General features: G+C 42.2%; 1 protein-coding gene across 1 annotated transcript in view; it reads right to left on the reverse strand.

The window, feature by feature from the left end:
• GAD2 (glutamate decarboxylase 2) overlaps nt 1-13,496 on the reverse strand; it is an 82,490-nt gene that overhangs the window by 50,164 nt on the left and 18,830 nt on the right. The window contains exon 8 of the mRNA XM_058681671.1: nt 6,477-6,556. Within this exon, the coding sequence (XP_058537654.1) occupies nt 6,477-6,556 (80 nt within the window). The remainder of the gene's footprint in view (nt 1-6,476; nt 6,557-13,496) is intronic.

A 13,496-nucleotide genomic window follows, 5' to 3' on the forward strand; every position in this document is an offset into this window, starting at 1 on the left:
TTTCTCCCCAGAATTTCTTTTCAGTTCCTTGGGCAAGCCAACTTCCCTCACATCCATGACTTAGAATGTGCCATAGCCTCTGCCTGGAACATTCTTTCCTCTTCACTAGCTAATTCCCATCATCCTCCCTCTGGATGTAGAATTACATGTGAATCAATAGCAACCTGTACTTGCCCTCACATAGCACATACCTTTCTCAAGTGTTATCCCATGTTCCCAAGTCTGCCTTTGCACACTAGACTAAGTTTTGTAGCATCTGTGACTATGTCTACCTTGTTCACGACTGTGTTTCCAGTCAAGGCCACTGCCTACATCCAAAGAAGCCTCTCATAAGGCTCCCACATCTATCATATGGGAACTCTGTATAGAAGTTTTCTCCCCTCTGCTGTCTGAACTCTTGGGAAACATCTTTTTGTTTAGTGGCCTAACCCAATTCTAAAATATCACTCACTCCTCTTTCACAAATATTTATTTTTCTCTAGATATTAACTCATACTTTTCTTCTCTATCCTTAGACACCATCAATGAAGCACTAATTTGGATCCCAGAAAATATTAGACCTAATCACACTAAAGTAAAAATCCATTAATCTCAATACTGTGAAGATTCAACTTTTTGGTTATAAGGAAAAAGAACTCTTAAACTAGATCTTAGGAAATCAAGGATGCATCTAGCACATTTTCCTCTTTTGAATTTAACAATTTTTACAAAAATAGAGCACTCTTCGCGTTCAAATGTAAGACATGGTGAAATGCAGTTTTCCATTGCCTTACTTTACTTATTAGAGTAATAACAAAGTTAAATATGCTTTTTGATTTTTATTCTGAAACAACCTTTTCCAAATAAATGAAGATTTATTACGTAGTTCTCTTTATTTGAGTTTTAACTGAGAACCATGTTTCACTTTGAATGGGTTACCAAACTGAGCCCCTGTGATTACTAATTAAGAGACAGTATCTTGCAGTATTTTCTTCCATATGTGGCTTTGGGCTTGTTGTTAGAAAGGTACAGGGGCACCTGGGTGGCTCAGTCGGTTAAGTGTCTGACTCTGGCTCAGGTCATGATCTCATGCTCCATGGGTTTGAGCCCCACGTCAGGCTCTGTGCTGACAGCTCAGAGCCTGGAGCCTGCTTTGGATTCTGTGTCTCCCTCTCTCTCTGCCCCTCCCTCGATTGCTCTCTCTCTCTCTCTCTCAAAAATAAATAAACATGAAAAAAAATTGAAAAAAAAAAGAAAGAAAGGCACAGACCACTCTTCACTAGGACATTTTGCTTCATTGTGAGCTTGCTACTAAGTCAACTGTCTGCCGAGAACAAGATAAAACCTATCACCCCCTCCACTGACAGACCAACATGCAGAGTCAGAGTAACTGTAAGAAATGAATGTCTTCCAGAGCAGGTCCAGGTTCATGTTTTGCAAAACCTGGATGAACTTTGCAAAACACATTAGGAGAAACGAGAATGCAGATACACACTTTGTCAGCCTCAAGTGATTTTCTGAACTGCACATCTGACTTTCACAAGGAGGGGAAAGAATAAAAACAAAATGGCTGCCAAGCATGTTTTAACTGATTCCGACTGGAAGGGTGGCTACTGTCCAGTCGGGATGACTGGAATGACTGCCCAGAGCCTGCTCCTTGGCTCCTGACCCCAAACACTTCAATTGCATTTAATCCATTAGGCCACGCTCTGTCTTAAACTCATTCCGTAGAGATGATATGAATTATCAATATAGAATTAAAGACTGCATTGCACTACCAACACAGCTTTGAGCTTTTCCCCCAACATGCTCTCATACAATACTGCTAGGAGAATAAACTGGCAAAACCTTTGAAAGGCAATATGGTCTGATGTATCACTTTCCTTAAGAATATTTATATAATTTAAGTTAGCAACTGTACTAAGAAATAATCATAAATAGAGAAGCCCTGGGCACATAAGAATATTCACTGAAGGATAGAAAGGTTATTTACAACAGCAACACCAGAAACAAGGAAATGAACACGAGGGGAGTAATATTTTGTGCTTGCTTTCTACTACATATAATTTTTAGTATTTTACATTTGCGAACACATTTAATCTTCATAACAACCCTATGAAGCAGGGCCTTTCCTTTTTCCTTTTTTCAGATAAGAAAAGTAAGACAGATAAGGATCTGCCCAAGCTGGTGCTGGAGCTGAGATAGGAAGGATAGGGTGTCAAAACAGTCCAGCTCTGGAGTCTGCCCTTCAAAGTACTATCACTTCTGTGCTTTCTCACATAGTCACTCCTCACATATTATGTAGTTAAGCATGTTTGTAATAACGTGGAGAAATGTTTATCATGTCTAGCTAGGAAAAGAAATGTAACCACAAATATGTAAATTAAAAAAGGAAAATAGGGGCACACCTGGGTGGATCAGTCGGTTAATTGCCTGACTCTAGATATCGACTCCTGACTTCGGCTCAGGTCATGATCTCACAGTTCGTGAGGTCAAGCCCTGCATCAAGCTCTGCACTGACAGTGCAGAACCTGCTTGGGACTCTCTCTCTCTCCCTCTCTCTTTACTCCTCCCCTGCTTGCTCTCTGTCTCTCAAAATAAATAAATAAATAAATAAACATTAAAAACCTTTAAGAAAAAGAAAAAAACCCCACACCTCTATGGTTTGAATAAGATATTCAAGGTTTAGACACCAATATGGTATTAGTGATAATCTTTGGGTGGTGGAATTACAATTTTTCCCTGTTATTTTGTATTTAAAAAATTTTTTTTGACGTTTATTTATTTTTGAGACAGAGCATGAATGGGGGAGAGTCAGAGAGAGAGGGAGACACAGAATCTGAAACAGACTCCAGGCTCTGAGCTGTCAGCACAGAGCCCGACGCGGGGCTCAAACTCACAGACCATGAGATCATGACCTGAGCCGAAGTCAGATGCTTAACGGACTGAGCCACCCAGGCGCCCCATTATTTTGTATTTTTTAAAGTAAGCATGTATTTTCTTTCAGATGGTAAAAATGATCACTTAGTCCTCTTTAAAGCTCTCATGTGCTTCCTACTCCCACTCACCTTTCCCTCTACCTGCTGACCTTGAACGACACAGGTTTGAACTGTGTAGGTCCACTTACATGTGGGTATTTTTTCATAAATACAGTACAATACAATAAATGTATTTTCCTTCTGATTTTTTTTAAATGTTTATTTATTTTTGAGAGAGAAAGAGAGACAGAGAGGCTGTGAGCAGGGGAGGGGCAGAGAGAGAGGGAGGCACAGAATCTGAAGCAGGCTCCAGGCTCTGAGCTCTAAGCTGTTAGCACAGAGCCTGACATGGGGCTTGAACTCCTGAACCGTGAGATCATGACCTGAGCCAAAGTCAGATGCTTAACCAACTGAGCCACTCAGGTGCCCCTCCTTCTGATTTTGTTAATGATATTTTCTTTTCTCTAGCTTACTTTATGGAAAGAATATAGTATATAATACATATAACACAAAATATGTGTTGACTGTTTATGTTATTGGTAAGGCTTCTGGTCAACAGCAGGCTCTCAGTAGTTTAGTTTTTGGGATGTCAAAAGTTATATGTAAATTCGACGGCACAGGATGGGGGTGGGGGTCAGTGCCCCTTGACCCCCGTGTTTTCAAGGATCAATTGTATTTCCTTCCTCCTTGTTTCACTTCATACTTCCACTGTGAATTTTTTTTTCCTCCTGGGCCTCATTTCTCCCATCTCTTATTTCTTATCTTTTTTTCTTTCTTCTCCTTCTTATTCTTCTTCCTGTGTTGCTCTCTCCTCCCTTCCCCATCCATCCCATAAGGCTCATGAGCAGAAGGAGAAAAAGTCCCCATAGCCCTAAGTTCCTAATGGCCCTTTCCCTCTGTACCCTCCTGATGGGTATATGTAAGGGGAAGGGAAGTTGCAGGGTATTTTGTGATAAAAACCGATAATTTTTAACATTATGTTTTAGTTTTTCTAGTGGCTTCTAAAATTGCTGATATAAAATTCTTTGACGTGAAAATGTGAGGTCACTTGGCTAGTCACCGATTCTTGACCCCACTGGTTTCCCAGCATTCTCTGCTTTCTGCTCCTTTCTCTGCTGCTGGTGAATGATGGGCACCTTTTGGCATTTCTTCCCGGCAGCCCTGTCTGTGTTCCCTGTTCCTGCAACATTCTTGCTTTTTCTTCTTGCTCTTCCTTCTTCCAGGCCTGCACTTCTCTTTGGACCATGATGCTGCCCTCAGTCAGTAGTCCTCAGGCCACGCTTTGGCTCCCGGAAATGCCTGGTTGGCTGGTTTCATTGACTCACTCCAAGGCCCCTTGCATTGTTAAAACCTGAATCTGACAGGAGTAGAAGCGGTAATATCGATGCCTTGAGGAGTGAAGGGTTCCCTCTGTTCTCCCAGGTCATCTGCCAGACCACTGGGATTCCAGTCAAGAACACCTGCTGACCAGGCTGGCTTAGAAGACTGAGTGGGTCAGGTAATTAGGGCCTGTCTAGATGATTCTTCCTCAGACTCTAGGCTCCTTTTAAGAGTTGGCTGCAGATTTTAGTATGTGTGTTGCCGAAGCGAGCATAAGAGTTGGCTACCAATTGAGAAAAATGTTAGTCACCTAAAGTTTTATTCCCAGTTAGCAGGTTTTGCTAACTTTCCAGTGCCAGTTTTCTTCTTAAATCTCGGTTCTCAAGTACCTTATAGTATTGGCAGTCTCAAAAATATAAGCACTTTTTGGGGCATCTGGGTGACCCAGTCAGTTAAGCAGCCAACACTTGATTTTGGCTCAGGTCATAATCTCAAGACTCATGAGTTCAAGCCCCACATTGGGGGCTTGAGATTCTCTCCCTCTCCCTCTCTTTCTGCCTCTCCCCCACTCATGCACTCTTTCTCTCCCTCTCTCTCCCTCCCACTCAAAAAAACCCCCACAAAACTTGAAAAAGTCTTCAGATTATACATATATATATGTGTGTGTGTGTGTGTGTGTGTGTGTGTGTGTGTGTGTGTATATATATATATATATATATATATATATATATACACATATATATCCTTCCTCAAAATGTGCTTGCCTGGCTCCATTCCTCATAATAATTTCCCACCCATCGTATTGCTAGAGCCTCATGACCAGCCTCACTGACCTAGGTCTCTCCTGTTCCTGCTTCCTGAAGGATGATTTCGATCATGCTCTTCTCAGATAAAAATGCTTTCAGGTTACCTTTATTACTGACCCAACAAACTCAAATGCTAAGTTTAGCATTCCCCTCACCACCCCCATAACAAGGAAAAAAAATCACTTTTTCTGATTGTAGAAGTAACCTGTATTCATTGTAAGCAATCAAATAAGGTCAGGCAAGACATAAAGGTGTGAACAAGAAAGTGGCAATCCCTTGTAATTTTCCCTCCCAGAGAGAGAGGTGTCATTAATCAGTTTGTTTTGTTGAGCTTTCAAAATCCCACATGGCCCACTGGATTCACCATGGCTGTCCGTCCCCAATGCCTCTGGTCAGGCCCCGTTCCTCAAGCCCCACAAGCTGACTCCTACTTCTGGGGCTTTGCTGGTGGTGTTCAGTCCTCTGTAATGGCCCCCATCTTCCCCTCCCCCCATCCACTTCATCCCTAGCTTTGAAAAGTTCTACTTGCTGCATGGAGCCTTCCAAGCCTTACCAATGTACCGAGTATGTACTCTGTGCCACACGATTCAACGAGAAAACTGTCTCCTGCTGGTGCGACCCCATCTCTCCTAGATCATATACTGTCAGGGAACCAGGATCACACCTTATGCTTTCTGAAGCCTCATGATATGGTGGGCAATCACAAATGTCTGTCTAATAAATACTTATGAAAAAATAAATGGTTGAGTAGCTTCCTTCTAATTTAGTGAAATGTCTTAATTCTTTGGAGACTACATTTAATTTTTTATAGGTTACACACCTATAGGCTAGTGAAAATTTACATGGATATAGTGGAAATGCCTTTTAAGCTCCCTACTTCTATTTCCAGAATACCTATGACATTTGCGTGCCTATTAAGGCAGGGATTTTCCTTATGAGAACCCTTTGGTTCCAGCACAGAGTGGATGAGTTGCTGGGGCATCATTTACTTCTTGCTCACTAAACTGTCCCCCCTTCTGTAATCAGTCCATCAAGTTCACACAATCGTGGCACCGAGAATGATGATACGTCCATAAATCAGTGCTCGAACTGCTGGTTGTTGCTTAAGTGCCCAGGTGATGAATGTCCTTCTGCACCTTCTTGGTGCAGAATATTTTGATTGATTTAACAAAGGTTCCAATTCAGTCAAGGGCCATGAAACGCTCCATGGCGCTGAGGAACAACATCCCAGGACTCCAAGCAAGAGCCCATGTGAAAAAGAAACAGCGAAACATAAGCAGGGATGGAGGTAGGTTTGCTGCCCCCCCCAGCCAATGCCTATTTTTGGACTAAAAGATAATACATGTGGAAGTTGCAAATTGCCAACCAACAAGGGTTGCAGATTTGCACTCACCTCTCATCGCATTTAATCAGAATCACGCTGTCTGTTCCAATCCCCAGAGCTGCAGCTCCCTTCTTGAGAGAAAAATGACTCTAAAAAAAAACAAAACATTTATAATTAGTTGTGTGTAAATTCAAGATCCATTCCCTCAGCTGTTTTTTTTCTCCTTTTATTTTTAATCTCCCTCAAAAAACCTCGCTTGCTGAGAGAAGATGGCATCCTTCCATTGAGGTTTGTTTTTTTAACCTGTGGTGAAAGGCACATAACATAGAATTTACCACCGTAACCATTTGTAAGTGTATAGTTCAGTGGCCTTAGGTACATTTATGTAGCTGTGCAACCATCATAAACCATCCATCTCCGGAATTCTTTTCATCTTGCAAAAGTGAAATTCTGTACCCATTACACAATAATTCCTCATTCCTCCCTCCCTCAGCCCCTGGCAACCACCACTGTGCTTTCTGTCTTTATGAATTTGACTACCTTTGGTGCCCCATGTAGTGGAACCATATAGTATTTGTTAGTTTGTGACTGGCCTATTTCACTCAGCATAGTCGTCCTCAAGTTTCATCCATGTTGCAGCCTGTGCCAGAGTCTCCTTGTCTGTCCATTCATCCATCAGTGGATACTTGGGTTGCTTCCACCATTTGGCCATTGGGGATAATGGTGCTATGAACATGGGTGTACAAATATCCCTTTGAGCCCTGCTTTTAATTCTTTTGGGTATAAACCCAGAAATGGAATTGCTGGGTCAAAGGTAATTCTATTTTTGAGGAATTGCCATACTATTTTTCATAGCAGCTGCCCCATTTTACATCCCCACCAGCAGTTCCCAATGGTTCCAACTTCTCCCCAAACTTGCCGATAGTTGTTATTTTCTGTTTTTTGGTAATAGTCATTCAAATGGGGGGGAGTGGTATCTCATTATAGGTTTCAATTTGTATTTCCTTAATGGTTACTGATGTTGAATGTTTTGTGTGCTTATTGGCACACATTGTACATTGTCTTTAAAGAAATGCATATGCCAGTCTTTTGCCCATTTTTGAACAGGTTGTTTTGTGGTGGTTGTTGTTGAATTCATTTGAGTTTTTCTTTCTTTCTTTCTTTCTTTCTTTCTTTCTTTCTTTCTTTCTTTCTTTCTTTCTTTCTTTCTCTTTCTTCTTTTTTTTTAGAGAGAGAGAGAACATGGGCAAGCAGGGGAGGGTCAGAGGGAAAGAAGGAGAGACAGAATCCCAAGCAGGCTCCATACCTAGCACAGAGCCCAACATAGGGCTCGATATCATGACTATGAGATCATGACCTGAGCCAAAATCAAGTCAGACACTCAACCAACTGAGCCACCCAGGGGCCCCTCACTTGAGTTTCTGAGTGAAGATAATAAGACCCTGGAAATTATAAATGGACCTGCTACCCCAACAGACAATAATCCAAACCAATTCTACATATAAGGCATAAAAACAAGTCAACTGACTTCAGGAGCTATGTACAATATGGCTTCCAGGCTTATATTTTCCTACCAAGAGATTACACTCAGTGTCTCTCAAGTTCAGTGAAATTGTGGGCACTCAAGAGAAGAAGTTGGCCTTAAATCCAGCACTCTTTACCCCAGACTTGGCGCAAGAACTAGTTGCTGTGTAGGCGACCTCTCATCCTGAGGCAGGAGCAGGGAAAAGGCATCAGTCACTGGCTTGAGGAGGATAGTGTGCAGAAAAGGCCACACTGACAAGCTACTGCCAGATCTTTGTTTGTGCTTTTGGTTATTGATCGAGGGTAGGCTTCTGAATCTCAATGGCTGTAATCACAGGGCAATTTGGAAAACTGAGAGAGGCTAACCTAAGCCCAGCTGTATGGCATCTGCCCAGCAGCCTCTTACTATTAACTACACATCATTAAGCTGTCCGAAAGGAGAGCTGCTTCCTCAATTTACATCTCCAAAGGGTTGCTGACTGGAATTTTAAGTTAGAGTTTGGAGTGTACTCTCTCTGAATGCCCACTTTTGACTCATCTGAATTCTTATATATGCAGCATAGGAACTATTAACATATATATTTTTAGGGGGTGTGTCTAATAAGCAAGAAGAAATCACATTGATAACAGCAGCAAATAATGTAAACCAATAAATGAGGCCCTGGACAGAGGAGTTTAAAAGGCCCAGTGTACCCAAGGAGTAATGACAAAGGGCCATTAGCCTCATTTTACAATCAGAAAGACGAAGTAGACAGTCGTTACCAAGATACCTGGGAACTAGGAGAGAAAGCTTAACTGGGTTTGTAAAGATGCATGACTCCCCCAACAACACAGAAAAGTGTTCTCTCTTGCATCGTTAGCAGATATCCGGGTGACCCCCAGAAGAAAGAGCTCAGGGGGAAATGGCACAGAACAGAGGGACCAGCTGCCCACTGAGCAAGCACAAACCACTCAAATGAAGCCCCTCAGTGAAGGAGCTCCTAAGCACTGTTAAAACCGAACACAAATGGTGACCAGACTTGAAAATTTCCTGAGCAGACAAAATCAGTTTAGTCCTACAAGTAGAGCTTAATTTAGCTTATTTTGCATGACAAGTGAGGCTAACAACTCGGGTCACATCTTGCTTCTGCCTCCGAAAATCATAACAGAAAGTTAAATTGTTCCCCCAAATTGATATGAGGTAACCACTACGCAATGCTCTTTCATTTCAGAGAATTCTAATGCTGTTCCCAGTCACTGTGAAGAGTCAACAGTCACTGCTGCCACACTATATAAACTGCTTGTAATAATATACTCGAAGTCTCATACCCTGTTTTGGTTTGAGCGCTCTGGGTTTGCAAAGTCTCTTTTTGGTGTGTGCACAATAAACTTTCACTAATTACTACTACCTCAGTGATTCCTTGGTTTTACTTTTGTTTTTGTTTTTGTTTTTGTTTTCCTAAACCTTTGATAGTACTAAACTGCCAAATGGCAAATTGGGGCTAAGTAAGAGATCTGGTGCACCTGGTCAATGAGAGGAAGTAGTCTTGTCTGTTTTTTAATGAGAAAGAATAGGGATTCTCAAATTAAGGGCAATTACCTAGGATAATTGATCACTCTAGCAAATGCCACACAAGTAAAGAAAAAACACATGCCCAAATAGAAGGCTTCAAGATGGGGAACGAAAAGGGATATGAGGCATGAAAAAGAAGATTAGGTACCGAACACTGAGCCTGTTTACATTTTCAGGAAAGAGAGCAGGGAAATCACTAGATGTTATCCACAAATAGCAAGGGACCATGGAGAGCAAGGAGCCAGAGGTAAAAAAAAAAAGACACTACCTAATGAGGAAGAAACAGTGAAAACAGCTTAAATGGCACATCTCTGTGCTGGTGAGAACACATGGGGAGTCATTTTTAATCCTTGGCACATGTTTAATGGACCTACTTGTTGATGAACCACAGCAGAGCAGCATGCTGGGAGCTGAGGAGCCCAGAAACCAGGTGTTTGAAGAGAGCTCAGAGGATGCTTGTTCATGGGCAGAGGGCAACCAGGACATGTGGCATGGGTGGCCTTCATATCTGAAGGGCTGTGTCAAGGTAAGAGGAAAGGGACAGATGGTTCTGGGTGGCTTCAGAAGGTAAAGCTGTGAACAAAAATTGAAAGCTACAAGGATTCGGATGTGTCCCCAAATCATCAAGACTCTTGTGATGATCAGTCTTTCATCAACAGAATGGCTGGGGAATGAGTTAATGAATATCCCCCGTATCTCCTCCACCCTGATCTTGGAAAAATAATAGACTTGCTAGAATCTAGGGCTTATTTAGAACTATATCATATTTCTATTTGGGTAATAGATATTAAAACCCATCTGATTTTTATTTTTTTACAAAATGAAAATCCAAGATTGATGGGAGATTAACTTCTCTATCCTTTTTAAAAAAAAATCACAAGTAATCTAGATACAGGCTACATGATTCAGCTGACATTTAAAATATGTGCAAATAGGGGGGCCTGGGTGGCTCAGTCAGTTAAGCGTCCAACTCTTGATTTCAGCTCAGGTCATGATCTTGGTGTTCATGAGATTGAGCCCCACATAGGGCTCTGCACTGGGTGTGGAGCCTGCTTAAAATTCTCTGTCCCTCTGCCCCACTCCTGCTCATGTGCACTTATGCACACACTCTCTCTCTCAAAACAAAATAAAATAAAATAAATAAAATATGTGCAAGTAACCATGGGGTTGTATAGTTATAAAATAATTGTAATTTAAAAAATAAGCTGGCTTTCTGGGCTTGGGTAGGATAAGATTATCCAGAGTAAGAATGCGTGGGGGTGAGAGCCCACAGGCTGGGGCAGGGGCATGAGCTCCATAATTCCATCTAGCCCTATGACTAGAGGGTACACATCAGCTCCTTCCTTCAGTAATGGGGACAATAAATCTTTTCTGTCTTTAGGGATGGTGGGAGAATAAGGTGAATAGGGAAAAGCTCTGAGACAAACCACTTCAGTCTCTTGACATGCTGGTTTCTCTCCCTCTATTACAATTTAGATAAGCAGCTTGGAAACCTGATTATAACTATGTCAAGCCATTGTTGGTCACATCCAAATTTTTAACGGAGACTCAGATTCAACTACTTAGTGGACCACAGGGCCTCAGGGAAAGCTTCTGCTAAGCTCACGGACACAAAGATTTTTAAAACGGCCCTCAGTCCCCTGCTACCTCCCCTATTTCATCACCTGCCTTGCCTCCTCTTGCTCTTTCTACTGCTAGCACTGGTCTTCTTAGTCTTCTGTGTGCTCACGAAGCTTGTTCTTGCCTCTCAGCCTTTGTACTTGCCATTCCATTTCTTGGGCAATCCTTCCCTCAGACATTTATATGGCTCCCTCCCTCATTCGATGTAGGTCTCTGCTATATATCACCTCCACAAAGACCTTTTATGAGCATCTTGTAAAACAGCCCACTACTGCCCCATTCTCTTGTCAGCATGTGGCATTAAAGCAAATATTTATTAGTTTACTATCTGTCCCCTACTAGAACACAGGTTACATGAGGGCAAGGACTTAGCTGTAGTATATAGTTAACACGGATTTATCAAATTTGACCATATGCTCAGAGAACAAGTCCAGAAAAATGTCTACTATTTATTGACACAAATCTCTGGCCACAAATCCCAATATTGAGGTGTGGCTTTGGTGATTGGGGCCAGATGATGGTGGCCTAAATAGACCCCAACACCTCTAATCTAAAGCTCATTCTAAAAGCAAGTCCAGAGATCTTCCTGGCATCCATCCCAAAGGGCCCAAGATGGGGTCCTTCCCAAGCAGGAAGCTGCTGTAGGCCCTGATAGCCAGATCAGCCATTTTGGGAAGAAGCAACTCAAAACTTCAAACAAGGAAAGAAAAAGGACACATTAGGTTGGAAATGTCAGTTCTTGACTCTTCTGACATTCTGTCAAAAGCTCTATCTTCTATCTCTAAGGTCTATTCATTGTCCTTGGACTTGAACCCCTTTGTGAGTGGAGTGAATGAAGCATGTTTGGAGGAACACCAAACAGAGGTGGATGGGGGGCCTTACATAGCAGGACCCCCAACAAATATGTCGTGAAGCCCAACCTACAAAAGAGCTGAAATCTGCTTCGTTGACCCCTCCGCATGTTTTGGACACCCCTCCCTGCTCAGCAATTATAGGAGCAACAGTCTTTCCCTTGTCCTCCTTTTTCTCCACACTCCTCCCATACACCTACTGGTTTGCCCCTATACATCCTGAGATTTGATGAAAATGATAGCCTTTTCTGCCTTAGACTGGGTCCTTGTCCTTGCTTCTACTCATCAAGTGGCCTTAAAAGAGCATCCTACTTTCTAAATCATCTGATTTACAAAGAAGCTTGTACTCTGTGAGACCACCTCATTGATTTCTAATTATAAGGATTTGGAGGATAGGGGATCACCCAACCACATTCTCAGAGACTCCATGTGATTCTGATGTGATATGGATCTGCATACAAGGCACCTCCGGGAAGCTGGTACCTTATCACTTATAGTTCTACAGTGTGAAGTCACCCATTGTGAGCTTGTGCTCTAAGTAAGTGCTAAAAGAAAAGAATAATATGTATCGAGATTCAGTTGACATGAAAAGAGATCCAAGGATGACAGCTGGTGACAAATGTGAACATCAGCACTGAGCATGTTTTCCCTTACAGTGATCACTCAGTGTGGTCTCTGGGGCACTGAGAAGTGTGACTATCCCCTCCGGACCCCTGTCCTTTCCTTCCCCCACAGTACAATATATGCTCCCTGAGAGCAGGCACTGGGTCTGTTCTGTTCACTGTTGCCTCCCCAGTACCTGAGGCATTGCCTGGCACATATTGCACTGAGTGAATGAAGGAAGGTATAAAGAAAACATCCCACTGCCCCATGGTGCCCTGTGCCTTGCTGACCCCTTCTTTTGTCTCCTATTGCAACAGAAATACCCCAGGAGAGGCACTTAGGTTTTACGAATCATTTACAGGGCTCTCAGGCTCTTTCTTGAGAGTAGGTTTTCATGGGATTAAGTAGAGGGAGAAAATGACACAGGGGTGATGATGGCCCTGAAATGAATAGGAAGTAGGAATGCAGAGGCTAAAGGTAAACTGGTTTTAGCTCACAGTTTCACTTCCTGAAGTTCTGTCAGGTGAAGCTTCTGTCTAATGGGAGCATTACATGGGAGCTGTCTGTTTCCAAGCTGCCTGGGTCACCTTTAGTTTTTTTTTTAAACATAAAGGACATCTATTTTTTGAATTGAAGCCTCTCCTATAGTGTTTTTATGTGAAAACCATTTTTCGAAACAATTATGAGAATCATCTCCCTCCCAAAGTGGGCTGAGGCCATGAGGGGGCTCTGCAGAACACTGGTGACTAGTTGTAAAGAGTGGAGTGAGTTGTGCCCATTGCATAAAAGATCCCAGTACCTGTAATATGATTTGAAGAACAGTTTTCCTAAATGCAATTATGCTGTTCCACTGAAATTCTTTCTGGAAGAGCTTGTTGCACACAAGGAAATAAGAGAAATTTGGAATGAAGCTCACAGTTTGGGCTTTCAAAGGATTCA

The sequence above is a fragment of the Neofelis nebulosa genome, chromosome 8 (genome assembly GCF_028018385.1).
Source record: "Neofelis nebulosa isolate mNeoNeb1 chromosome 8, mNeoNeb1.pri, whole genome shotgun sequence".
NCBI lineage: Eukaryota > Metazoa > Chordata > Mammalia > Carnivora > Felidae > Neofelis > Neofelis nebulosa.